Raw genomic sequence first — 25,064 nt, forward strand, 5'->3', positions numbered from 1 at the left:
GGAGCTCTAAACCCGGTCCTGTTAGGAGCTCTAAACCCGGTCCTGTTGGAGCTCTAAACCCGGTCCTGTTGGAGCTCTAAACCCGGTCCTGTTGGAGCTCTAAACCCGGTCCTATTGTTTATGAAAGTTAAATATCTTCTCATCTTTGTTTCTCTAACTTTGTGCTCCATGGATGAGATGGAAGCACATTACTGCAGGTTTACATGAAATAAAATCTGCTTTATAAGTAAATTTTCCAACATCACTATATTCTGCATTTTTAGGCTGTTTAAAACAAAACTAATTTTAAAATATTGTGAGTTAATTATAAAATTGTATTTTATTCATTAAATGTTTGATGGAAAAGACTATTATAGTTATTATCATGTAATATTAAAGTTATTTAGAGTTACGGAGCAGAAAGGCTGAGTGAGTTAAAACCAACTGTCTCCATAAATCTGAGCTTTTCTGTTTATCTTTAAAGGATTACACACCAAATCCTGCAGGTAATAATATTTACATGGCCCCATTTCCCCATCATCTTTAATGATTACCACCATGTAACCATAACAAATACTCCAGCCCGCCTGGGACCTGGGGCAGAATGAAATCAGGACCACAACCTCAAGGTTTAGTTTTCTAAACGGGACTCTGCGGAGGCACACATGGTCTGCACATTTACCAGAGAGAGCTCAGAGCACACAGAGAGGCTAACCGCGTTTGGGTTCATGTATCACCTCTGCAGACAATTGCAAAATTTCTGGAGTCAGGCTTGTTAGAACCACTTTCAGCTCAAGAAAAACTGCTCTCTGGAGATTTTATGTTGAATAATGTTAATGCAACTGTCAGCACTGAGTCAGGTATCTGGTGTCAAATATAAGTTAATGCTTTCCTTTTAACTGGATTAGCTGTAAAACTAACACCAACTTGGCCTGTAAGGCTTTAAAGTCACCTTTAATATGAATACTTTTATGGATTTCTGTAAATAAAAGCAGTGTCTGGAAGCCAGCCAGGCGGGTTTCAGGAGGAAACATTAGACGTTTGAGTCACGTGCAGAGGAAAGACCTGAAGAAAAGAGCACTTCCCTTCTTGCTTGACATTAGTGCTGGACATGAATGCATCGCTGAAACATCCTTCCTTTGTACAGTACCTTTGTGCTTCCTGTTTTATTAATGCAAACACGGCTCTGCTGACAACAAGAAACACCCGTTTGTCCTGCAGAGCTCTCAGGAGTCTGACTGAGGTGCATCTCTCAGAGTCTCTGCATAAAACTGCTTCATTTAACTTGTTTGAGGAAGCAGAGTGAAGCTGGCTCACAAAGTAGACAAGATTTGGAATAAAAATTAAAAATAAAAAAAACAGAAGTTGATGGGGTTTTGGCCAAACAGATGAGAAAGCCAGCCCTCTTTGAAACATTTTCAGTTTTTTCCAAATAAACAATTCTTAGTCCCATAACTATTGTTGGTACATATACAACATACACACATATATATGTATATACATGTACAAATTATATATCAGAACCTAGACATTTTTGTCTTCTGTGACCCGGTGTGTCTCTCACTGCTGTAGGTTTTTTATCAAATCCCCCAGAGAGCAGAAACCTCTCAGCTAAGCTTCCAGACACAAACATTTTCTTCTGAACTGGAAATAAAGGATCACTATGAACCACAACTTTTAACTTGTCATTTCTCCTACATAAAACTTTAGAAACATAAAAATTCACGCGCAGCGACGGTTTGTCTGAGGCTTAATTTTCAGTCTGCTTCTCTTAAGTTTGCTGTCAGGGAGTGACAGACACAGGTGTGAGGTTACCGCGGCTTTTTCCATGATTTTTCATTTTGGGATTTATTATTCTCATACACTGGAGCATGATCTCAGAGTAGCTGAGCCCGGAGCGGCGAAGGCGTGTGTGTGAGGCTGAAGTCACCACAGATACGTGATGACGGCTCGACTCAGAGGCCCGATTCTTGAAGGGTCACCCAGGCTGCCTGCCGGACAGATCGGAGCGCAGAAGGTGAACGAGTGAGTGCTGAGAGCGAAGAATGTGAGCACTTGCTCTCTGAGGCTCTGAAGCCATACTTAGCCTCAGTCTTCTATCGCTATTTTATTTTTATACTGTGAAGTTTAACATGGAGAGATGCTCGTTCTGCTCAATGAAAGATTAATTTGTATTTCAGGAAGTGGGATTGTTCAGAGTCGTTACGAGCAGACAGTATCTTACCTGCAGACAGCGGCTGTCTCAGTTTGGAGAATCAGGGAGAAATTCTCACGCAGGAGCTGAAGTAGTAGTTATTCAGAGCAGGAACCACTCAGACAGAAGTTGTTTGACCCATGTAATCCCAAACCAAGAAGGCAGTAAAAAGGAGTCATTCTGAAACTGGAGATGATCCGCTTTTTTTCTTAGAACAGGGGTCTGCAACCCATGGCTCTGGGGCCACATGTGGCTCTTTGGTTCCTCTGCAGACAAAAAATAACATTGAAATGGATATTTATAAATTGGAGCAATTCTCTTGTCTAATTTTCTGCATTATGTAAATAAACTTTCTGTAGCAGAATGATATTTTTAAGGCACTGAATCTGTGTCAGTTTGCCCTGATAGTTTGTTCGCCACTTTATTGATTTAACTTCCAGCCACACAGTTTTGTCTTTCTCTGAAATAATAATTTACTTGAATGCAAAATAATTTTCCACAAATATAGTTTGGTCTTATATAGGCCTCCACAGTTCAGTGCTTATTTTGTTTATATAAAATGTTTTTCTCCAGTCTTCAGACTGAGGTCACTGTGAAACACTTTAAACATGTATCTGATTTAGGACCACATATAAAAGTGACCTGGGTTTGATTTAAAAAGCAAAACAGATTTCTAAGGTTCAGACTCATAAAAATCAGATATGGGCAAATAGAATCCAACTTGAGGTCACTTTTGCCTGCAGTGTGAACCTTTGAGAGATGGAACAACTCCTTCTGGGCTCTTTTAATCACGCGTTTGTGGGAAATATGGGATTTATGCTTAAACTGATAAAAATGTTTGTTGATGTGCTTTGCTCTGTCTGGGCTTCACACTTCCAAAGAGACCATTTCTCTTTGATTCTTTAAACTCAGATCGCTCTGACTGCTGTCTGCGGCAGCTCAGATCCTCATAGATCCACTTCCAGACAGCTGCTCCTCGTGGCCCAGAGGAGCGCTCAGAACCCGGCAGTGACCGTGCCAGGCCCCGCCCTCTATGTAAATGTGAGGGGGCGGGGCGGGGAGCTGCTGAATGAGGGGCCGGAGGCGGAGGGGGGAGTTGCCTTCACGGCAAGCGGAACACGGAGGTGTTTGCATCTACTCTGAGGAGAGCAGCGACACCCCTCCCTCACCCACCCCGCGCGCGCGCGCACACACACACCTTTGGATGCAAATATGTCACGAGCGCCGGGCTGTGCCGCGAGCGCATCAGAATAATCCACGCAGACGCAAAGCGGACGGCTGTGGGATAAAGCCGCCATGGGAGGACAGATCACCAGAAACACCTTGTACGGTAAGAATGGAATCTGAAATCTTTCTCCTTCAAACCGGATCCGGATCGTTCAGGATCTCGGTGCAGGTTCTGCCGGCAGGTACCAGATCAGCACCACAGTTACGTCACTCCGGGGTGAGAATGGAAGCGTTCTGGACGCACAGCTGCTTTCTGACAAACATGAGGACTAGAACTGGAAACTGCCACCTTCAGGATGTCTTTTCGTCTTGTCCCAGAGATGTTTGCGTCCTGCTGCTGGGGAAGGATGGGAAGTTGTGGGGTTTCCCTCTCTGCTGTAGTTTCCCTCATTAATAACCAGGCGCAGCTGCGCTTTGACGCAGTTCTGCTGCTCTGGAGCCTCCATCCGGATCCAGATCAGCTTCTCCAACTGAAGAGCTGCTGTGAGGAGCAGCAGATCGGTGGTGGAGCTCGTGGTTGAAATGTAGGCCAGCATCCTGCCTTGTGTGGTGACAAACAGCCTCAGGCCGGTTTGTACCCCCCCTGAACCAACAGACTCAGGAAATGATGCTGAAGGCAGCTCTGCACTGACAGAGCCCTGACGGTTTGGAGATAAATAAATAAAAGGACAGGAGGTGAAGCTGTGACCCTTCTGTCACCTGATTGGTCCAATTATTGAATCCAATTACTGTAAGCAGGACAGTAAGGAGAGCTGCTTTTCTCTGGGATGAAGGTCAAACACAGGTTCCCAGGTGTGTTTATTTCACTCCACAGATGGATCCTCACCTCACAGCAGAAAGCTTTTATATTGCTCTTATTATCGCCCTAAACTCAGTTCTCCTGATGCTGACTTAAACATGGGGTTGGTAGTAGCTGAGAGTCATCCCCGAGCTTTGCTCTGAGCACTAACAGAAAACTTTGACTTGCAAAGCAGCGGCTCATATGGATGCTGCTTTCATGACTTCAGTATTTATTGGATGTAGTCGGTGAAGTGAAACAGAATAAAGCTCAGCATCCATCCTCTTCAGCTCTGACTGTAGCTCGTTTATCCAGTCTGGAGCTTTAAATTCTTCAAAGGTGATTTTGTTCAGGTAAAAAATGAGAACTGGTGCGTGGAACGCCACTTTTCATGTGAGCTCACAGAGACTGAAGCAGAGTTAATAAAGTAACATCTGTAAAGCCTGGAACTTCCCAGGCCAGGTCAGGGAACGAAAACTCATCTTTGTTGGACTTGTTTTGTTGTTTTCCACATAAAAATCTGTCCAATTTATTTACTAACAGATGTTTTAAACTAATATTGATGTTCTAAAGTTACAACTTTAGTCCCAGAGGAACAGACAGTTTTTATATCTGCACACTTTAAGAACTAAGTTTATTAAAATAAAATGATCCAACATTTTATTTCACTGATGAGGTCATTTTTCAGAATATATCTCTGCTGAAGAAACAGTTCAGACTTTCATACCAGGTTTCTAATTAAAGTGAAACTCCTGAAGAAACTAGGTTACATAACAGTTTTATATCTGCTGAGGAATGGTTGGTTAATTAGTAGACAGTTTATGTTCTGAAATAAATGTTTTAGGTTTATTTTGGGACTGATCAAATATCTGAAGTTGCAGTTCTTCATTGTAAAATATGATTAAAGAGCTGAAGATGTTTGTTTCTGAGCGTTTTTAGGTCAAACCAGGCAGGAAATATGTGAGAAAATATTAATTTAGTTCAGATTTTCTGCTTCTGATTCGGTCATGAGTTTATCATTTATCATGTCCCACATCTATGGAGAAGCTGATTCACACTTTTAGCTCTTTTTTTTTCTTTACTGAGAGCATAACGTGATTATTTTTAATATGGCAAACAAAAAGACCAACCAGTACATTTACTGACTAATATTAGGCTAATAAAATCATCTGAAATGTTAAAACATTCTTTCTTTTCTTGTCTTTTTAAACTCTTTGCAATAAATTCATTATTTTCTCTGTTTTGTTATAACTTTTTGTATGTTAAATGTAATATTTACTCATATAATAATAACTTCTTGGGTACAGAAAGCCACCGCAGGTCTGTTTGTACGAGTTTCGAACTCTTTGGACTCTTTTTTTGTCCACTTGGTGCCACTTTGACAGCTGATGATTTTATCTGTTGGAGTGAATTGAAATGATGAGGGTGAGCGAGTTGGAACCGGTTTTTAGTATTGTTATTATTATTATTATTCTTACTCACCAACACTGAGTCATTATGTACACTCAGGGCAGGTAATTGTCACAATGTTTAATCACCAACTGCTTTTAACAAGTGTTTATTCATCAGACATATTTGGTAAATAAAAAACGGGAATACAGTTATGGTAAATAATCCTGTTGACTAAAAACTAAAGTACTTCTTGATCCTGTGCAGCTGGTGTTTATGATTCATGCATGCAGGATGCGTTTGAGGACGTGTGCTTCGAGAAGGCCATGGCTCTGAAATGAGAACAGGTTGGAATCTTACTGGTAAAAAATCTGAACCGGGGTATAATTTAATGGAAGTATGATCAGCACCTGCTTTAAACAGTGGCTAGCTGTTGGATAGGTCCCGCTTTATATTCTAAGAAAGGTAACGGTGCACGCCAATGAAACACAACGTCAGAACTAACAAGTTTCCAGTTGGAAATTCAACTAGAACATGCCCCAAACTTTGGTTTCTAACTGGGAACATAGCTGCTGGTGCATCAGATGACAGCAGCATTAACATTTCTGTCAGTTCATGTCTCTATAAACCCTTCATACTCACGTACTGCTCAGCAAATCTCAGTAAACATCCTGTAGTATTTGTACGCTCTGAGCAAAGTGCAGTAGTTGTCATCTACCTGTGAACACGTGTTGTAATTTTCAGTTTTTGAGTTAATTGAAAAGCGGGACAGCACACAAGCAGAGCTCCCTGACTGATTGCATTCCTGCCCATAAACTGAGTTAATTGATTATTTCAAATATTGATTAATGGATCAGTTCCTGCAGGATAATGAGACTGTTGTCTCTGTTTGTCTTAAAGCAAACATGAAGAGTCTGTTAGGAGTGGGTTTAGCTAAATTTAAAATGAAATCACTGCCCGTTGCTATGACAACCGGCAATGTTGTTCCTTCAGCTGCAATCCTTTCAGGGATGCCTTCCTCATCTTTTGGAGGAAAAAAGAAATCAAACTTCCAGGACAGGTTGTGTTGTCCCAGTTCTTTGAATGTTTTTGAGATCAGGATTAGAACAGTTTCTTGTTGTCAGATTATGTTGTTAAGTTTCACCTCTGCAGGCTGTTGTCTGTACGTGTAAAGTACCGGAGCACATCTGAGCAGCGTTTGTCGAGTCGGTTGCATAATACGCCGGGTGTGTGGGAGATTCTGCGGTCCCGACTGACTGAAAGTGGGCCATTTGTCTGAGGCTGACTCCATGCAGCGTCTGGCTGAATGGAGTCAGATTCACAGCTGAAACTGAGGGGAATCGATGATCTGATTGGACCACATTAATGTCCAAATAAATTCACCATGAAAGGCGGGTGATCATGTAACTGCCTGTGTCTGTCCTGTATGTGCAAGTGTCCTTTTGTCTGTCTATTAACAAAATATCTTAGAAACCAGAAAACAGATTTGAATGAAACTTTCAGAAGATAATCATTGGATTGACTTTAGCAGAAACAAAAATGTCTATAACTGAGTCAACTTCACAGAAATTGAGCTAAAAGTTAGCGTGGTAGTAGCTGAGACTCCTCCCCAACACACGCTTTGAGAGTTAACAGATCCTGCACGGTGGCCGGCGAGATGCATTCCTGTAAGTAATGCCAGTTTATTCATGTCTCTTTGAGTTCCTGAGAGCAGAAGACGCTTTAATCAGAATTTCTGGTTGCTGTGGAGGGACAGAAACATATGTCAGAGGGTCGGAGGTCAGGAGGTCAGTGTCAATCATGTAACTGAGCTCAGCAGCCCTGTTCAGAATCTTCTCCCTTTGTGTTCCTGGATCCAGCTCTTCAAGCGGGTCACCTTCAAGGCAGCAGCTACATAATGACTTCCTGTCAGTAAGAAATAGCATCCTGCCTGCCTCCAGTCAATAAACGCTGCATATAATTCCACCTCTAAAAATCGCTCTCTTTCACTGCCAGAGAAGCGTCTTTGTGCTCCTCTGTCAGCAGCTCGGGGATGTGATCATTTATTGACCACTCTTGAGTAATCCTGCTCCTGAAGTATCCACACAACCAGCGGCGAGACTTCAGGTAGACCTCATCGGTCCGCTGTCTCACCTTTCACTGTCGGATCATCAGGGTGTGAATTATTAAAAGGAAAGTCTCTCAGCAGCAGGTGAAGCCAGGTACAGACTTGTTTCTGTATCACTTTTCTGGTTTCAGTTCAGCACAAATGGGAAAACATCAACTATTGACTGATTGTTCTATAAATTATTCTGCTCTAATACACGTTTTCTTACTTTTTGTTTGTTTATGGCTTCAAAATTAGAAAGTTAATTGCTGTTCAATATCACTCAAGATAGCATAGTTTCCAAAAATAGTTTATAGTTTTGAACGACAGGATCACCTGATCTGATCAGCCTCATTATTGGCCCTCTCCTCCCCCACACCATCGCCATGGGAACCAGCCATCTATCCCTGCGCCCAGACTTCCTGAACAAACAGATCTATCACGACGTTGCCTGGCAGCGTTTCAGGCATAAGTAGAAGCATTCAGAGATTAACCTCCACCAAGGCCAAAGAAAGGGTCATCCTGATACCCACCTAAATTTATTTACTTGGTTTTTTTGTGACAACCCAAATATTTCCTGAAAATTTCATCAAAATCTGTTTATTAGTTTGTAAATAATCCTTCTAACAGACAGACAAACCAACCAACACTACCCAAGAGAGGTAATGAGTGATGCTGCTGCAGTGAAGTCCTGCCACCTGTCTGCAGGGAAAACACTTCCTGTTCCACATGTGAGAGACCGTAGGGATAAATAAGCTGTGAGTTTAAGCTCGTGCATGTATTGTAAACTCTGAGAGAAGTCTGTAAGCCTAAATGATAATGGGTGTGATTAATAGTTGCTGTTATAGAGTGATTCATTTCCTTGCTGCTTCTGCATCAGGCTCAGATATAATGCATTTTGTCGTGACTCAGTGGGACTGAATGGATCATCCAGACGGGGCAATGTAAACATCATTAGGGGTTGTTTGTCATCGCCTTGCAGGCTTGTTGGCATCTTTTTATTATTTCTGACTTTGACATGTTTGCAGTTGTTGCTAAACATATATTTTAACAGATTTTAGTGAGAAGGTTCTCTGCAGAGATCAACAGTGAAATGTAATCAAGCTTGTCCTGTTTTTTTCACGTCACACCCAACACGACTTATTCTTTTCTCCTTAAAGATTTAAGATGAGCTACCATCACGAACACACACTCCAGGTGTTTGTATGTTTTCACTTGTAGGGTGACAGTTAATCTGGATTTCATAGCAGTGAGTGGGGGAAGTGGGTCATCCTGTGGACTACCTGAACTTCCTGATTGGTTGTTATGAATTCTGTTTCCATGGCGATAAACCTAGACCTAACTGTAGTTATCTGGGTCAGTGGTCTCTGCTGAGCCCTGGCAGGGTTTGCTTTACTGTACAGTGGGTTGTAAAAGTATTAATTCCCTCTGAACATCCAGGAGGCCATGATAACCTGATGGAGCTTATGATGGTCCTGTCTGTCCATTAGGACCACTGTAAGCTGCACAGAGCTGAGGTTCAGGAACGAGTGACAGGAAACAGCACTGATGCAATGAAAAAAGGACCCTTTCCTGGTGCTGTGGTCAGATGACACCAAACCTCAAAGACAACACCAGGTCTGAAACAAAATGCTGAGAATACCAACCTTACAGTGAAGCATGGTGGTGGCAGCATCGTGCTGTGGGGATGTTTTTCATCAGCAGGGACCGGGAAGCTGGTCAGAGTTATAATACAGAGTTAATACAGAGAAATGCTTCCACAGATTAGAGACTGGGACGGACCGGGACCTTCCAGCAGGACTTTGAGCCTAAACCCTCTGCTGAAGAACTCCACTGGTTCAAGGAGAACCAAATAAAAGTCCTGGAATGGTCCAGTCAAAGCCCAGACCTCAGTCCAGCTGAGAACCTCTGGTTTAAAGACAGTTGGACACAAGCAGCACCGTCCAACCTGAAGGAGCAGCAGCAGAAACAGGAAGTGATATTTCAACCAAATGCTGAGCAAATATTTAAACATTTTTCTTCCACCCATAAATTCTGTTTGCATCGTAAAGAACTCAGGTGGAACTTGGTGAGTAACAACCAGAGCAGATAAAAGGACCCAGAGATTTACACACATCCTCAGCTGAACAAAACGCTGACAGATTAGCTTCTCTGAGATGTTCACCGGGGTTTGACGGACTGTGATGGACTGTGATGGACTGGAGTTCTGTCCGTGTTGTTAATGGACACAGAGCGCTCCACTGTGAGGCAACAAATATGAGCTTTTCAGCCTGTTTGTTGCTAATAAAACATCTCTGACCTTTACCAAAATGGCTCCTGCAATGCTGTTTAAATTGATAACACAAGCAGAACACAGTGCAGACAAACTCTGGTTTATAAGGAGCCATTACCGTGAGGTGTCCGTCCTGGGCTGGAGGACACGGGGGGTTCTGAGGCGAAGGGAAAACCAGACGTTAACCTCCAGGCTTGTTGTTGTTGATGTTTTTGTTTTTCTGGTGTTTTCAAACCTGAACAGGAGCAAGAAACAAGAGGTGGGATGTGTTCTCATTTATTTGTTGTTGTTTTTTATCCTCAGATTTGTTTTGAATTGAAATTGAACTCATTTAGTTGGATTTTTGGTTCTGTTCAGGCAGACTCAAGCCTCCGGGCCTGTTGCTGTGAGAACCCTTGTTTTCCAGGGTGGAAGGATCCCACAGCGGTTGTGATGAAGAAAAGGGAGACGGCGGGTAAACTATCAAACTTTATCACAGTGACAGTGCCATCACACCAGGCGCCATGTTAAAACTCACTCCAACACCGGCTCCTCTGCCCCGCGCTGTCGCAGCAGCGCCACCCAGTGACAAGAACCAACAGAACCTACACGGATGCATTTAGTGCAAGAAACAAACAACAACAAACAACAACAAAACACATTTGAACTTATTGTGAATTTTCCCTGTTTCTCACAGGGTCAAAATTATGCATACATCTAAATTTGTTAACAAGTGGTGCTGAAGGTTCTAGAAAGTCTTTTAACTTAAAGAGTCCAATTCCTGTTCAGGATTATGATTGACTGCAGCTGGTAGTTTTTCTGTCCCAGTATTAAAGAGAATTTGCTTGTTAGCGTAACACTCATTATATTGACCAATACTCATCCATCCCTCTCAGATGAACAGGGAATTGATTTGGAACAAACCAGGGATCAACTAGGCTCAAGGCTGCCTTTAACCGGTGTCCCTGTCCACAATCAGGCTAGTTTTACATCATCATGGACTGAGAGGTCCGAGAAACAAGCTCCAAAACCTTCAAGCTGGACTGAAACCTGCAGCTGTCCACATGGACAGGACAAGTGTCTTCTGATGGTCAGACGAGACAAAGGCTGAGCTGTTTGGACACAAAGACAAGAAGGACGTTTGGAGGAGTCGAGGTGAAGCTTTCAGACCTCAGAACACTGAACCAGCTGTCAAACACGGTGGTGGTAGCATCATGCAAAAGAAAAAGAGGACTACAAATTCTTCACCTTCACCTCAAATCAACAGCTGGATGCAACGGGACAACTGGTTTCTGATTGGATAAAGCATCAGAACTGGTTTCTAATTGGATAAAGCATCAGAACTGGTTTCTGATTGGATAAAGCATCAGAACTGGTTTCTGATTGGATTAATCGGACTAACATTAAGATACTGGAATGATCTTCCCAAAGTCCCAAACTCAAACTCAGAGTCAGGTTTGTTCAGAAAACAAAAAAACTCTAAATTAAGTTTGTTGATGGAATCTGTGGTCCAGGGGATGCTTGTCAACAGATATTTAACCAAAATACTGGGTGGGGGGGGGGTATATTTGACCCTGTATGTATATTTTTGACCATATGTGGATCAGAGAAAATCCACAAATTCAAACTTGCTCTGTTGTTAAAATCATCGAAGTCATTCCATCCTGAAATAAAAATTGATTCTGATAATTATTAAAAGACCAAACTTCTTCGTATGAAGCCTTCAGGGCGAGGATGGGTTGAAACTTCGGACCACAGCTGGACCTGGACCTGGACCTGGACCTGAGGGTCTCTCAGACGTGCTGCTGGTTGATGGGCAGTTAAATACTGTATCGAACTGATGACATGAAGGGGACCGATCTCTGTAAAGTGACGCCGCCTGCGTTTGAAAGGACTCCTGGAAAACTCACACAAGCTGCAGACAACTGGATTCTGGGACTATAAATATAATTTTGTCGTGTGGGTAAACAAAAGGCATCTGTGTCCCAACTGATGGCTGCAGACGGAGCTGATTGAGACCTTCACATGTGTGTGTGTGTGTGTGTGTGTGTACGGGGGGAAAGGGGGGTTGCTAAGAAACCTGAATTCACACCACAGCAGCTGCGGCTCTTTAGAGCCCACTAATGCATTCAGCTCATTCTGCTCATGACCACGTGCGCCTGCAGCATTCAGGCCGTGCACGCTGCTCCTAAAACAAAAGGCTTCAGTGATGTTCCTATTTCAGAGCCAGTTTGGACTGGAGACACACTTGTGCAGTGTAAAACTGAAGAGGTCATTACAGATAAACACAGCTGAGGTGAGTCGTATTCTGGGACCGTTAGCTGCAGGTCTTATCAGGTCTCTGCAGGACAGCTGCTGCTGCCGCTGTCTTAGTTTTCATCTGGTAAAGACTGAGCTCACAGCACCGTAAACGTGACGTTAACCATCATTTTACTTAACTACTACGGCCATGTTTTTGTAAGGAAGCTTCTGAGATCCAGTGTAACAGAGGAAGGATCATATCTTACATTTAATCTTGCTGATTGATTATCCAAACATGTGCTGAAATGTTGGATTGGGGAGAAAACGCTCTGTGAAATCCAAGGTAAACATCAGGTTCTGCTGAAGGTTCAATCTCTCGAATCAGAAGCTTTTGTTTTTTTAAAGCAGCAATCACACAATTAGGAAGTAAAGTTCCTCTCTGATGGGAACCTGAACAGTCCATAATCCAACGTTTGCATTAGCCAACATCTTCAAACCTGCTGGTTAAAAAGCTCAAATGTGAGGAAAAGTCCTGATCAGCTGACATAAAAGTAGACCTGAAGTCGAGAGAAAAAATCCATTAAAAAAATAGATTAACACATCTTCACTTGTGAATGTTGGACAGCTCAAATGTGAAAACTTCTGGAAGTTATTTAACATCCTAGAAAGATATCACACACAGTGTGAGATTAGGATTCTCTCTCAGGACTTCGGATCACTTGTAGAATACTAATTAAGTCATTTTTATCTGCAAGTTAGCAGCTTTGGAGAGTCTGTGAAAATCGCTCCAGTTGTGGTCCTCGCAGGACGGCTCGTTCATTTTGCTGCCGGGCTTCGGCCTGAACCACATGATGGAGGGTGGGGTGGTGCTTATGAATGTATTCATGGATGCCTGATTAGGGCAGAAAAGGGGAGCAAAATCAGGAATGAAAACAATCTACATCCAGTCCCACCAGTCTCCACTTTGAAGACTTCAGTGTGAAGTTCGACTGACTATGATCGGTTGGTGCAACTCGCTTTCACATCAAGGTTTGAATCCTGGGCAGATATTTTTAATTTAGTTTTTTCATTGGACCAATCATGGCTGAACCATGGTCTGGGTCGAGCTGAACGCTGTAAGCCTCCGGCCTATCTGAGGCGGACTGAACCAACTCAGGGATGGGGCTGTAGCAAGTATTTTAAACTTTTAGTTTGTAACTAAGAAAGTAAAATTAGGATCAATCAACGCTACATGCTTGTGTTTTATTGCTAGGAGTGATAACACTTTAAAAAACGGGGGAACAGCTGTCACAAGCTGTTTGATTTGTTTTCACTTTTCCTTTGTTTGATTTTGTCCCAAACCTTTGACCTTTTGTTCCTTTTTATTATTTTCTAGTTCCTTCATTGTAAAAAAACTGAACAGAAGTGTGTTGTCTGACCATAATAAATGTGAAACATAATGTGCACTGGGCATTACACAACAACAAATCAAAGATTTTTGCCTCAAGGACTTTTTGTAATGGAGTTGTTTGAGTTACTCTTTGTATTGTTTCAGTCCTGATGCAAACTTTCCTTGAGTATTTAGAGTTCAAACTTCGTTTTCTGCTTTCTTCCCTTCGCCTCAGACTCTCTCGGCGGCCCATTCCCGTCCACATCACACCGGTGTCACCACAAACCCAAAAGATGTCTGCCTATCCAGTGTGGCAGCGTTGGCGGGCCTCTTCCTGTCAGTCCTCTTCTTTTCCACCCAAATGCCAAGGGATCCCAGATCATCATGGACCTGGTGCAGAAGACCGTGAAGAGGCAGGCCAGTTTCTGCAACGCCATCACCTTCAGCAACCGGCCCATCGCGCTGTACGAACAAGTCCGCCTCAAGGTATCTGCCAACTTATTTCAGGTCCGATATACCAGACCAGTGTTTAAAACAAGCCCTCAGATTCAGATAACAGCAGTCACAGATATTTGTGTTAAAAGGTTTTTATAAAATCATTAAACACCAGCCAGACCACCCACTGTTCTCCTCTTCCACTCAGATCACTAAAAAGCAGTGCTGCTGGAGTGGAGCTCTGCGTCTGGGCTTCACCTCCAAAGACCCATCCAGGATCAACCCAGACAACCTGCCGAAGTACGCCTGCCCTGACCTGGTGTCGCAGAGCGGCTTCTGGGCCAAGGCGCTGCCCGAGGAGTTTGCCAATGAGGGAAATGTTATCGCCTTTTGGGTGGACAAGAAGGGCCGAGTCTTCTACCGTATTAACGAGTCCAGTCCCATGCTGTTCTTCAGCGGCGTCCGCACAGCTGAGCCTCTTTGGGCCCTCATTGATGTTTATGGTCTGACCCGCGGAGTCCAGCTGCTAGGTAAGGCCTGATCTGTGCTGTAAACATCATTAGGATATTTAAATAATGGGGTGGATTTTCTTTAGCAGACATGACCAGTGGAGGCAGCTTCCCTTTTACGTCAAAGTCAAGAGGATTAGGATATTTTTAGCGCTTTGATGCTTTTCCTTTCAACATCCCTGCAGTTGACAAAGCAGACTTTCCTTCTTTCCAGGACGTGTTTTACTGTAAACATGCCCTTTGTTAAAGTGAGCGGACCCGTTCCTGTGTTCAATAAATCTTCCCGCGAGGCCACAGGAAACCACTGAGCTGCTGCTGACCAATATTCTGATCTCATGTTTACCCAAAACCTGCAGCCCGGTCATGCATGGCACACACAAAAGCAGCTCGGGATCATAAATACTGACCCACTCGGGGCTGTCGTCAGAAACAGACCAGGGAGCACATTTTTTATACACACCACTGAAGACTGTAATAGTTTACTGTGCTGACTGATGCAGGCTGCTCCGGGCAGATGGTTCTGATTGGTGGATCTTCATTAACAATAAGAAGCTCCAGAGCATCCAGATGTTTCCAGAACATCTGCGATGAATCTCTCTGAGAGATGTCTGACCTTGGAGAAAAAAGGGCTCTGGCTGAATTCTGATCTGAAACACCTGAGTCATTCCTACTGTAGTTTACAGTCGGGCCAAACGGCGGGCAGCCTGCAGAGAAGGACTCCTTCTCCCAGGAGGCCTGATGACTGACATCTGCTCCCACAACCAAACATAGAACTACATCAGCTAGAGCCGTCACAAACTCATTAGTGATGCTGACATCAGGTCTGTCAGCTGTTTGGTCACATTTCTGCAACGTTTCAGGCTTTATTCCTCATTTTTACTTCCTGTGGAGGTCAAGGGTCAAGGATGTTTTATTTTCTGCTTTAGACTGTCAGATTATAGATAAAGCATTTAGAAATACCAAAGCAAAACTAACTACAGAAACTACAGTTTCTGTTAAAATACAGTGTGAACACTGAGCCATGAAGGTTATTAAGGTTGTTAAACAACAAAAGATTAGCTAAAAGCTAAAACTAGCACAAAAAGTCAATTAAAATATAAAAAAAACAAAAGTCCCAGCACCTGTCTCCTGAATGAGCTGAATGTTTTGATTTATAAAAGGTGAAAACAGTACAAAGTCTGCAGAAGTAGTTAGACAACAAAGAACAGAAGAATGAAGAAGCAGGAAAATGATATGAATGAATCCTGACTGCAGTCACACAAATATTCTCCAAATTCTGATCAGATTTATTTTATTTGCCAGTCTAAAAACCTTTGATGCATTTTGTTTTATCTGTTAGTGAAAATGAATTTGGTCCATTTTAAAACACTTTATTTTTAGGCTTTAATTTAGATCTTTGAACCTACACTTGTCTCTGATTTAGTCCTCGTTTCTTTTTCCTGGTCGGATCAAAAACATTTATGTTTCCATCTGAGGGTGAGATTATTCATGACGATAATCCTCTCTACATAAAGACTGAATTAAATTGTTGGGAGGATTAAGTTTCTCACTCAGAGATATTTTGTAAAGCCTGTTTAAGCACTTTAGGCCTGTCATTATGGAAATTAGCAGTTTGGTTGTATTAGTGCCTCCGTTCATCAGGGACAACGCAGCGCACGAGCGCTCATACGTGCACATTTAAATGTCTCATCTTCCAGGTCAAATTATCTGTTCCTCCGTCCTTCTAAAGCAATCTATTTTATTGCAAATTAAATTTGATGTGATGGAACGGTGTAAATGGTAATAATGATTTTAAAATAATAAGATCTGTTTAGATGAAACAGACCTAAAACTCGTTAAATCTTTTTTTTTTAATCCATCTGAGTCAGTTCATTAAACATCAGAATAAAAAAACTGATGCAGAAAACAGAATCCAACTTTTCTGTGAGTTTTGTAACATAAAGCCGTCATAAACTGGCAATAAAAGGTTCTTTACTGCAGAGTTAATTTGTCTGATCTCATCAATATTCATCATCTACAGCAGTGGGGTCCAGTCCTGGTCCTGGGGGGCCACCATCCTGCATGTTTTGTTGTTTCCAGGCTCCAACACACCTGATTCAGTGATTTACGCCTTCAGCTGGTCTTTAAGTCCTGCAGAAAGCTGTTAATCATCCATTCATTCAGATCAGAGAAATAACAGAAACATGCAGGATGGGGCCCCCCAGGACCAGGACTGGACCCCACTGATCTGCAGTCAGGATGTGATTTACCTGGTTTCTGAGGCCGATCTCAGGTGCGAGCGCTGGATGACCCCAGGAGATATTTACGACGTCTTTGATGTTGAAAGACTGACGCGGCATCATGAGATCCTCTCAGAGAATTTATTCTGCAGGACAGGAATCCAGCGGAGGGCAGGGCAGGTTTAGGAGTTCCTGCTCACACTTTGGGAACTTATCCATAAAAATATTGTTAAAGAAATATTTCACTGTTTTCCTGTTTATAGTTTCTTCTGTAAGTTTTTTTAGACTCCTAACTACTTACATTATGGCTATGAGTGTAACTTTTCAAAACTCTTTTATTGACATTTTTCTTCAACTCCTTGAAAACTTTGTTCTTTGAAATCTACTACAGCATACTTGCTCATTTTTAGTTTATAACTACTGTTTTGCTGGTTTTCGTTTTTTTCTGATCATTTTAGGTTTATCTACTTAAAACATCAGCAGATTTCAGCAAAGTTGTTCAGCTCAGGATTCAAGCTGAACTTTTGCAGAAAGTGTTGATTTTTTTCAGTTTCTGCCGTATTTCTGCAGTTAGGATTCTTTTCAGTTTATGGCCACGTGCGTGAACGAGCTGGTTTTGGTTTGGTAATGTCTCAGGTGCCTCAGGTATCTGGTGATTGATCATCTCCGGCTGTGAATGCAGCAGATGTAATAATGTGGAGGTTTGACTGGAGCTGTCCCCTCGGGCCTGAAATCCAACAAACCAGGAAGGTTGTTTAATATATAGCAGTGTCCCTGTACCTTGGGTGAGCTGTCAGTCTTACACACACACACACACACACACACACACACACACACACACACGCACACACACACACAGGGAAAGAGGTCGAGTCTCTGAGTAATTCCAGGTGTTGTGAAGCCAACAGGACTCAGATTGTGCAAGTCAGTCACAGCAGAGCTTTAATCAGGGGGGGCTTCTCCGTGGGTCGGGGGAATGAAGTCTGATTGTAGAGCCTGCAGCCTGCTAACACCTCCTCACCGTGCCCACTCAGGACAGGAGCTGGACCATCCAGCTGTCACCACAGAAGGGCAGAAAGAGGCAAAATGGCTAATTTAGTTGGCAGGACATGAGGTGTTCAGGAAACCAGGAGGCAATCTCTGTCGTTCATCAGGAATCCGGAGGTTTCAGAAGCTCTCCTCTGCTTCTGGGGAGGATCAAATTACACCGTAGCTCCATCCCATCAAGTCTAAAACTCACTGTCACTCAAAACACTAATAAGAAAGGAGGAATGAAAACTGTTCTTTGACATTTTCATCAAAGAGAGAAACTGGGAACCTCAGTCTGATTTACATACTGTTGACTCCAGGAGGCAAATGGCCTCAAACTGCAGAAAGTTTCCTGCGTGTGAAGATGACAGATGTGGCCCGGGCGACGGGGCTGGTTCTGAAAAGTGAAACATGCTCAGGTTTGATGGATCAGGTCGCAGCCTGTCAGGCTCTTTATTTCCAGCAGATGTTGTCTGACGGCGCATCGCCGCTCCAGGTTGGGTCATCTCCTCTGAACCCTTCACTGCGTGTCAGGATGCTAAAGTGGGGGCTGTCACCTCTGACACAAATGCTGGGTTCTCATCTTGATCTTCAGCTGCTTTGGTTGAGTGCAGCTGGAAGATGAGCACACGGGTTCCTCTGTTTACAGAAAGGTGATGTGTACCTTCCATTCAGGCAACAATAAGTCTGAAGCAAACATGTTTCCTTCAACACAGGAGAGAAAAATCTAAACGAGTCAAAAGTTTAGACCCCCCCCCCAGCAGCATTCCACCTTTTTCCAGTTCAGAAAAAATGTCTGATCGATAAAATGATATTGCTGAATGAAGAAAAGCGTTTCCTGGACGAGGTTTTGATTTGTTTACTCTAATGTGATCCAAATAAAATCATAAAAGTGCAAACTTTAACTTGTCTCTGTTCGTCAAGCTTCACTTCCACTCAGCTGACTTCTCCTGCCACGGATCAGCAGAAGTCCTGCACAAACCAGAACGCAGCCAGGATTCTTGTGTTTGTTGGGAAACCATCTGTTTTCAGTGAAATGATGGTTTGATTCTTGTAAGCACTTGACTGCAGACGCTGTCTTGGCAGAAATGATTCACCACTTAATAACAGCACTTAGGAATCTCATGCTTCACACAGACCCTCCAAAATAAAATACAGCCGTTCCAGAGAAGATGGTGCAAGTCGGACTTGTTCAGAACTTCTTCAGGACTTCACACCATCAAACAGAGCCGTGTTGCTTCTTGCTGAATTAGGCTGTATGTAATTTATGAAGAAGAGCAATCCCAGTTTGTATGATCCTGATGTGGCATTACGGCACACTCTGTTCAGACTGCAGCTATATCAGCAGAATATCTTTATTCTGAGTGATTTTGAGGTAACTCATCAAGATTTATGAGCAGTTTCCTGTTTTTCTAAATGTCTGAAGACACGAGTCCAAAGGGAGGATCCTCGATTGGATCCTGCTGGCCTCGTGACGCTTCGTTAAAGGAAACGCCACCTCGTTTCAACTTAGACACAAAAGACTTTAGGAGTTTGGAGCTGGGGTGCGAGTGTTCATTCAGGTCGAAGTTCAATAATGATATTCTAAAATTAGACAGCCATCCTGGTCAGGCGCTGTGATTAGATTCAGAGGAACTTTGATAATCCTGACAAGGAAATTGGTTTTTAACAGCTGCTCAGGATTATTAGAGCTGTAAAATTAGATTTGAGATGAAATAATGTGAATTATCTGATGTTTAAAAAGTACAATTTAACACAAAGGAGAACTGTAGATAAAAACGGCCCTCCTGTGAATTGGCTGCTGATCCAGATAACTGAGAGTAAAACTGAGTTTTAATAACATCTGCTGCTCTGTATAAACTGTACGACTCCATGGCCAGCAGGAAATGGAAGAAAAGCATCTGATAATAACAGTATTTAAAAACCTTTGTTATAATAACCCCTTTATCACTTAATTTTAGACAGATTTGGTCTTTATTCCAGCTGAATATAAAGGAATCTGTTAGCGGCGGATTAATCCAAAACAAAATGTATTAAATTATCATCTTTTGAAGGAATGCATGTTGCCCGTCGGCTTGCATGCTAACAGAGATCTTGTGCTTTCAGTCGCCCTCAGAATACATGTTGAGATGACTCTCAGATACTACTTCACTGGATTCTCAGCTCAGTATCTGTCATGGTGACTGAGTTATGGTCATTTTTGTGTTTGTGAAGTTTATTTAGCTGTGGGGTGTCGCCCCAACTCAAAATGGCACCACAGCTCATCAAGCCAGCACAGAAATATAACTCCGTCAGTTTATTATGTTTATATATTATAGTTTGGTGTGGTAGTAGCAGAGAGTCATTGCATAAGATTGCACATAACATCATCATCATCATCATCATCATACAAGGGTTGACCAGAACTGATGTGACTTTGTTCCTTCTTAGAATAAAAAGATTTTCTGCCATGAAAGACAGTAGGTCAAACACATACAACCCTTTAATTATAAAATAAACCTTATATTTTTTATTAAAACATAGTTGATGTGTCACTGCAGAGGTTTGTGTTGGTGCGTGAGTCGTTTCACGGTAATAAATAACCCTCCATCCTTAGAAAAGCTTTATTATCAGAACCATATGATGAAGCTTATTAGTGGTGAGGTCCTGGCGTGCTGATTGGCTGATAAAAGGTGATGACCTAAGTGACAGAGCTTTTGTGGCTTACCGGGCGTTGTGCCCGGCTCTTTGTTTCCACCATGTGTCACCTTGGGAGCCTGCTGCTCTTTCCAGAAGCCCAGTGTTAAAAGCCACCCGAGCCTGATCGGGGACTTTGGATTGGACCAAGGCCAGGTAGTAAAGAGCATCCCAAGCATCTCACACAAAGAACCTTCTGAATCCATCCCTCCCTTCCAACATCCCTCTCTCTGCTCGTTTTATCTGTTCGGTTCAAAAGCTCCCCAGATATCCTCCTCTGCCGTCTGCCGTCTCGGCTAATCCCATCTGAACACTTCCCCCTCACATCCTCGTGTCGCCTCCTTTCCTCTCATATCTCTGAGATCACTCCTTCCTCTGTCTCCTCCGAGCTGCAGATTTCAGATGAAACCCTCCAGAGATGGATGGAGATAAGCCCTGGGAGATGGATTGTGTGCACGAGGGAGAGTAAATCCCTCCCAAACTCCCACCTCCTCTCCAACCCCAGCATAAACTCCTGGCATGTTGCCTCTGTCCATCCCTGTGTGACCCACTTTGTGACGGTTCAGAAACGAGCCAGGCCCGCTGCAGGACGAACCGAACATGACCCATACCCTCCACCCCCTACAACACTCTCAGACATGTATTTGTAAGAGATTAACACAACAGGTGTCTAATTATTCTAATCTGAAAACACTCAGAGGAACTAAAACAGGGGTTTGAAATCTAACTAAGAAATACAATATGAAACCAAACATGAATATATTTAAAAGTAATTGGATAAAAATTGAGATTTTTTTCAGTTGCTTTAAAAATATTGGTGTTTTTTATGTGCTTCATTAAACTGGCTCTGCTTTTGTCTTCTGATGCTACTTTTAGTTTTAAGCTTCCGTTCTGGAAACTTTTAGCTTTTATGTGTTTTGCTACTTTTAGCTTTTAGCCAAACCTTTTTCTACCTTTTAAATTTGACCTTTTAAGAACTCATTTCCAGCTTCTTCAGCAAATGCAGCACTTTGCGTTCAGACTGTATTTTCACAGAAAATGTAACATCATTGTTGCTATTCTGTTCGTTTAGTTTTTTTCTTCTGTTTCCATCATACATCATAACATGCATCTCAATCCAGAACAGTGTTCTTGTAGTTTTGATTGAGGTGCATGAAACAGACTAAAAGCTCTCCACCTGTAGACATCAGTGATAAACGTTAGAAACGAGCTCTGCAGCTTAGACTTTACAGCAGAAACATTATTCAGTTTAAACGGGTCACAGAAAGTTGGACTGAGCTCAGAAAACAGGAAGTGAAGGCTCTTTTTAACTCTTCATATCTCCTCCATAAACCCTGTAGAACCATCAGAACCTTCTGCTCACGGGTCAAGAAGTTCTGATAGTTTTCACTCAGAGACGGTTGGTCTGAGGCTTACCTTTTACTCTGCGATTCTGCCTGAAGTGCTGTATATCCCACCCTCTCAGCTGAGGCTTACAGTATCAGCAGCTTTATCTTCTTTGGCCTTATTCCAACTTAAAACATCAACATAAAATAAAAAACAATCAGTTCAGCGTTGCTTCCAAAGTGTAAAACTCAGTGAAAAGAAAAGAGCATCTGTGAGAGTTGGATTTGAAAGGGACCAATAGGACAAAAGGATTGTTTCGGCTGAAAACGCAGGTGCACCACAATTAGAGAACAGCAGCTGGTGAGGGTCACAAACGGCCGTACGTACATGCAAGCCGAGCGCACAAACACTCTTTTACAAGAGCACAATAAATGTTCAGCAGTCCTTTCATCCTTCTTTCTGTCCTCCAAGCTGAAAGAGCGTGTTCCTGCAGGACAGCAGCGTCCCGTCTCAAAGAAGAAGAATGAGGCACAGAAGCCAGTTTGGGTTTGAAATGTCTGTGCTTTGAACAGTCTGAGTAATCGACTGGAAACGGGATGTAAAACGGGACATAAAACCTCAGGAAATGATGAAAGGCCAGTTTTTAGAGGAATCAATTTGCCATGTGTTTGGTTTGTGGTCACACGTCCTGCGCTTGAGTTAGAGTCGGACTGACATGCAGAGAGGACAGGGAGACGATTTGTGGCTCTTTGGGAGACTTCACCGACTCCTTTCAGCATAAATTCAGGATCGTCAAACCCCTTCCTGCCTTCGCCCCACACTCAATCACAGGCTTTACCTCTCACTCTTTCTTCTCCATCAGACATGTAATCACTCACACCACACATCCAGTCCTCCCGAATGTCCCAGAGGTCCGTCCAGCTCTGTCCCATCAGTTTCCTGCTGAGTGCTGGGCAGCAGAGAGACGGCACCGTCTGCAGATCTGGTTCAAATTCACAGAGCTGTGATGTCATATTAATGCATCTGTAATCCCGTTTCTAACTAAACCCTGAGCATCGATTCTCTCAGACATAAAATAAACTGAAAAAACAGGATGAAACTGTTTTCATTCCAACAACATTTTAGGATCTAAATGAACAAACTAGGAGTTAAAAATCTGAGTGCAGTGGCAGTAAATGTCTGTCTGCTTTCCTTGGTGTTTGCACACCTTTGTTTGTGGTCCTGCTGCAGAACGTGAGAATGGCTGCGATCATCGTTTTCCTCTCTGACTCTAAAAGGTGCAACATGGGCTGGTATCTCACTGAGGTGAACTGTTGGACTCTAGCTGCTGAAATGGAAAAAATAGGCTCATTTTCTGCTGCAGTCTTCCTGGATTCTGTGTGCTTGCAACCAGCGAGTGTTCTGCACAGCCAGTTCCTGAAAATCAAAAACTGCATTTTAGGTCATTCACATTATTTTGTTGTTCACGTCATAACCGCCTCAGCAGCTGCCCCACATACATGATTTAATCTGCTGGTGTACACTTTAGACAAAAACAGGCAGATTTGGACCAGTTTTTTTATGTTTTTTCTCTCCTCTGTGTGGTTTGAGACCTGGACGTGTTTTCAGAGGAGAGCTTCTGTGCAGGTGTCAAAATACAGCTTTTGCACTCTTGAGACACCCACAGTGACTCTGCAATTACTTTCAGAGAAACCGTTTTTAGGCTGCAAGTTTCTGCAACTTAGGCAAGAAAAATGAGAACCCTCTAAGACATTCTGGAGACTTTCTCCTGCTGTTTTTCACCTCCTCTGCGCGGAAACATAAACACATCTTGCCAAAGAAGGCAAAGTTTTTCCAAAGACTGGCTTTCACTGCAGTAAATGATCCACTTCTGCATCTTAAAGTTCTGCCTTTTGTACAATGTTATTAACATCAAATAGTAATAAATTTTCAAGGTTTTTAAATAGATTTAGAATCCTTCAAGATGCATTGAAAAATGGATTAACCCCCCACCCCTACAGGACACACATTTACAGTATTTATTTGATGATGTCAGACTGCTTCAGAGCTAAATGAGGAGCTTATAATCAGAAGTCACTTCAGGATTTTTCTTTTTCATTAAAAACCTCTTCTGTGCAAAGTCAGTGAGAAAACTGCATGAAATCCGACTGAGCTGCTCTCTGCAAGCGTTCCTGTTCTCTGCTGAGTGTGAACAGACAGCAGAGAAAATGAAGTTCAGGGAAGTGATCTTGAGCTAGCCTGGGGGACCGTTAGCTGCAGCTCACCTGTGTTTAACGCTTGATTAGTCGTCTCTGGGAGCTGCTCCGTGCACTTCTGCTTAAAGCCTCCCTGAGAAATCAGCACAATTACAAGGCCTTAGTCCCATTAAAGATTAATCACAGAGTGTGAGTCTCTGGCTGAGCAGCTAACATTAAATAACAGCCGACGTGACTTTGATGGAGCGGCGCTGCGAGGCCCCATATTTCAGCCATGATGCATAAATATCAGAGCGAGCTCAGAGGATCAAACGCTGTCAGTTTTACACGTTTTCCACGTGATTCCTGATGTGAGTCACTGCATTTGGACAAGACTAAAGTTTCCACATGAGTATAAGAGGGTTTAAGTTCGGATGTGGGGAAGCATTTCGGTCCCTGAGAGAAGAGCTTCCATGAAGTTGGCTTTTTCTGCAGCGCAGCTTTCCCACCAATCATCAGTCAGCCTGTATTTAGCATCTTTCTGATACTGTTTTTCTCCTTCGCTGTTCTGTGACTTGGAAACTCTGCAGCCTCAGATTATGTCATGATGTATGTGGACCAGTTTGGTTAGGTGAACCACAATACCCATAAGCCTTTGCTGCAGCACCAACAAGCCTAAAGGAAGGAAACTTGTGTTTAAATGTTTGCAGTTCAGTTTGTAGATAGCAAGCAGCATATTATTTTAGCTACAAAACAAAAAGCATCCTGTATCTTCTGCACCAGTTGTGTTCTTAGTTATTTTCTCCTTTACCCAAATAAACCCCAGTATAAGCACACCTTCCAGGTGCAAACATCTCATGAAAACAAAAACAAGGATTTCTAGTCGGGCCTCTGCAGAGTCCTCAGACTGTTTAATATTTGTCAAACCGAACAGTAGAACCTTTCAGAAGTTTTAATAAATAAGTAGAAATACACTAGATTAAAATCAATACCTTCATCAGTCACTGAAGAGCCCAGATATTGTTTCTTCTTTAAGTTAAAAATGTTCTCAGAAACAGGATATTACTCATGTCAAACAGCTCCTCTGTCCATCGAACGTCTTCTGTTCATCACGGGGGGGCGGGGCTTCTTCTTCTTCTTCTGTTCATCACGGGGGGCGGGGCTTCTTCTTCTTCTTCTGTT

General features: G+C 42.7%; 1 protein-coding gene across 5 annotated transcripts in view; it reads left to right on the top strand.

The window, feature by feature from the left end:
• The window catches only part of neurl1aa (neuralized E3 ubiquitin protein ligase 1Aa), a 48,071-nt gene that overhangs the window by 13,497 nt on the left and 9,510 nt on the right, over positions 1 to 25,064 (top strand). The window contains exons 1-4 of one of the 5 annotated variants that reach the window (XM_037974968.1): positions 3,285 to 3,503; positions 10,283 to 10,379; positions 13,750 to 14,000; positions 14,158 to 14,479. In XM_037974968.1, the coding sequence (XP_037830896.1) occupies positions 3,378 to 3,503; positions 10,283 to 10,379; positions 13,750 to 14,000; positions 14,158 to 14,479 (796 nt within the window). In that variant the 5' untranslated portion in view covers positions 3,285 to 3,377. Of the gene's footprint in view, positions 1 to 3,284; positions 3,504 to 9,867; positions 10,185 to 10,282; positions 10,380 to 13,749; positions 14,001 to 14,157; positions 14,480 to 25,064 lie in introns of those variants that run through there. The other 4 variants (XM_037974970.1, XM_037974967.1, XM_037974971.1 and 1 more) reach the window with 4 other exon arrangements.

The sequence above is a fragment of the Kryptolebias marmoratus genome, linkage group LG3 (assembly GCF_001649575.2).
Source record: "Kryptolebias marmoratus isolate JLee-2015 linkage group LG3, ASM164957v2, whole genome shotgun sequence".
Classification (NCBI taxonomy): domain Eukaryota; kingdom Metazoa; phylum Chordata; class Actinopteri; order Cyprinodontiformes; family Rivulidae; genus Kryptolebias; species Kryptolebias marmoratus.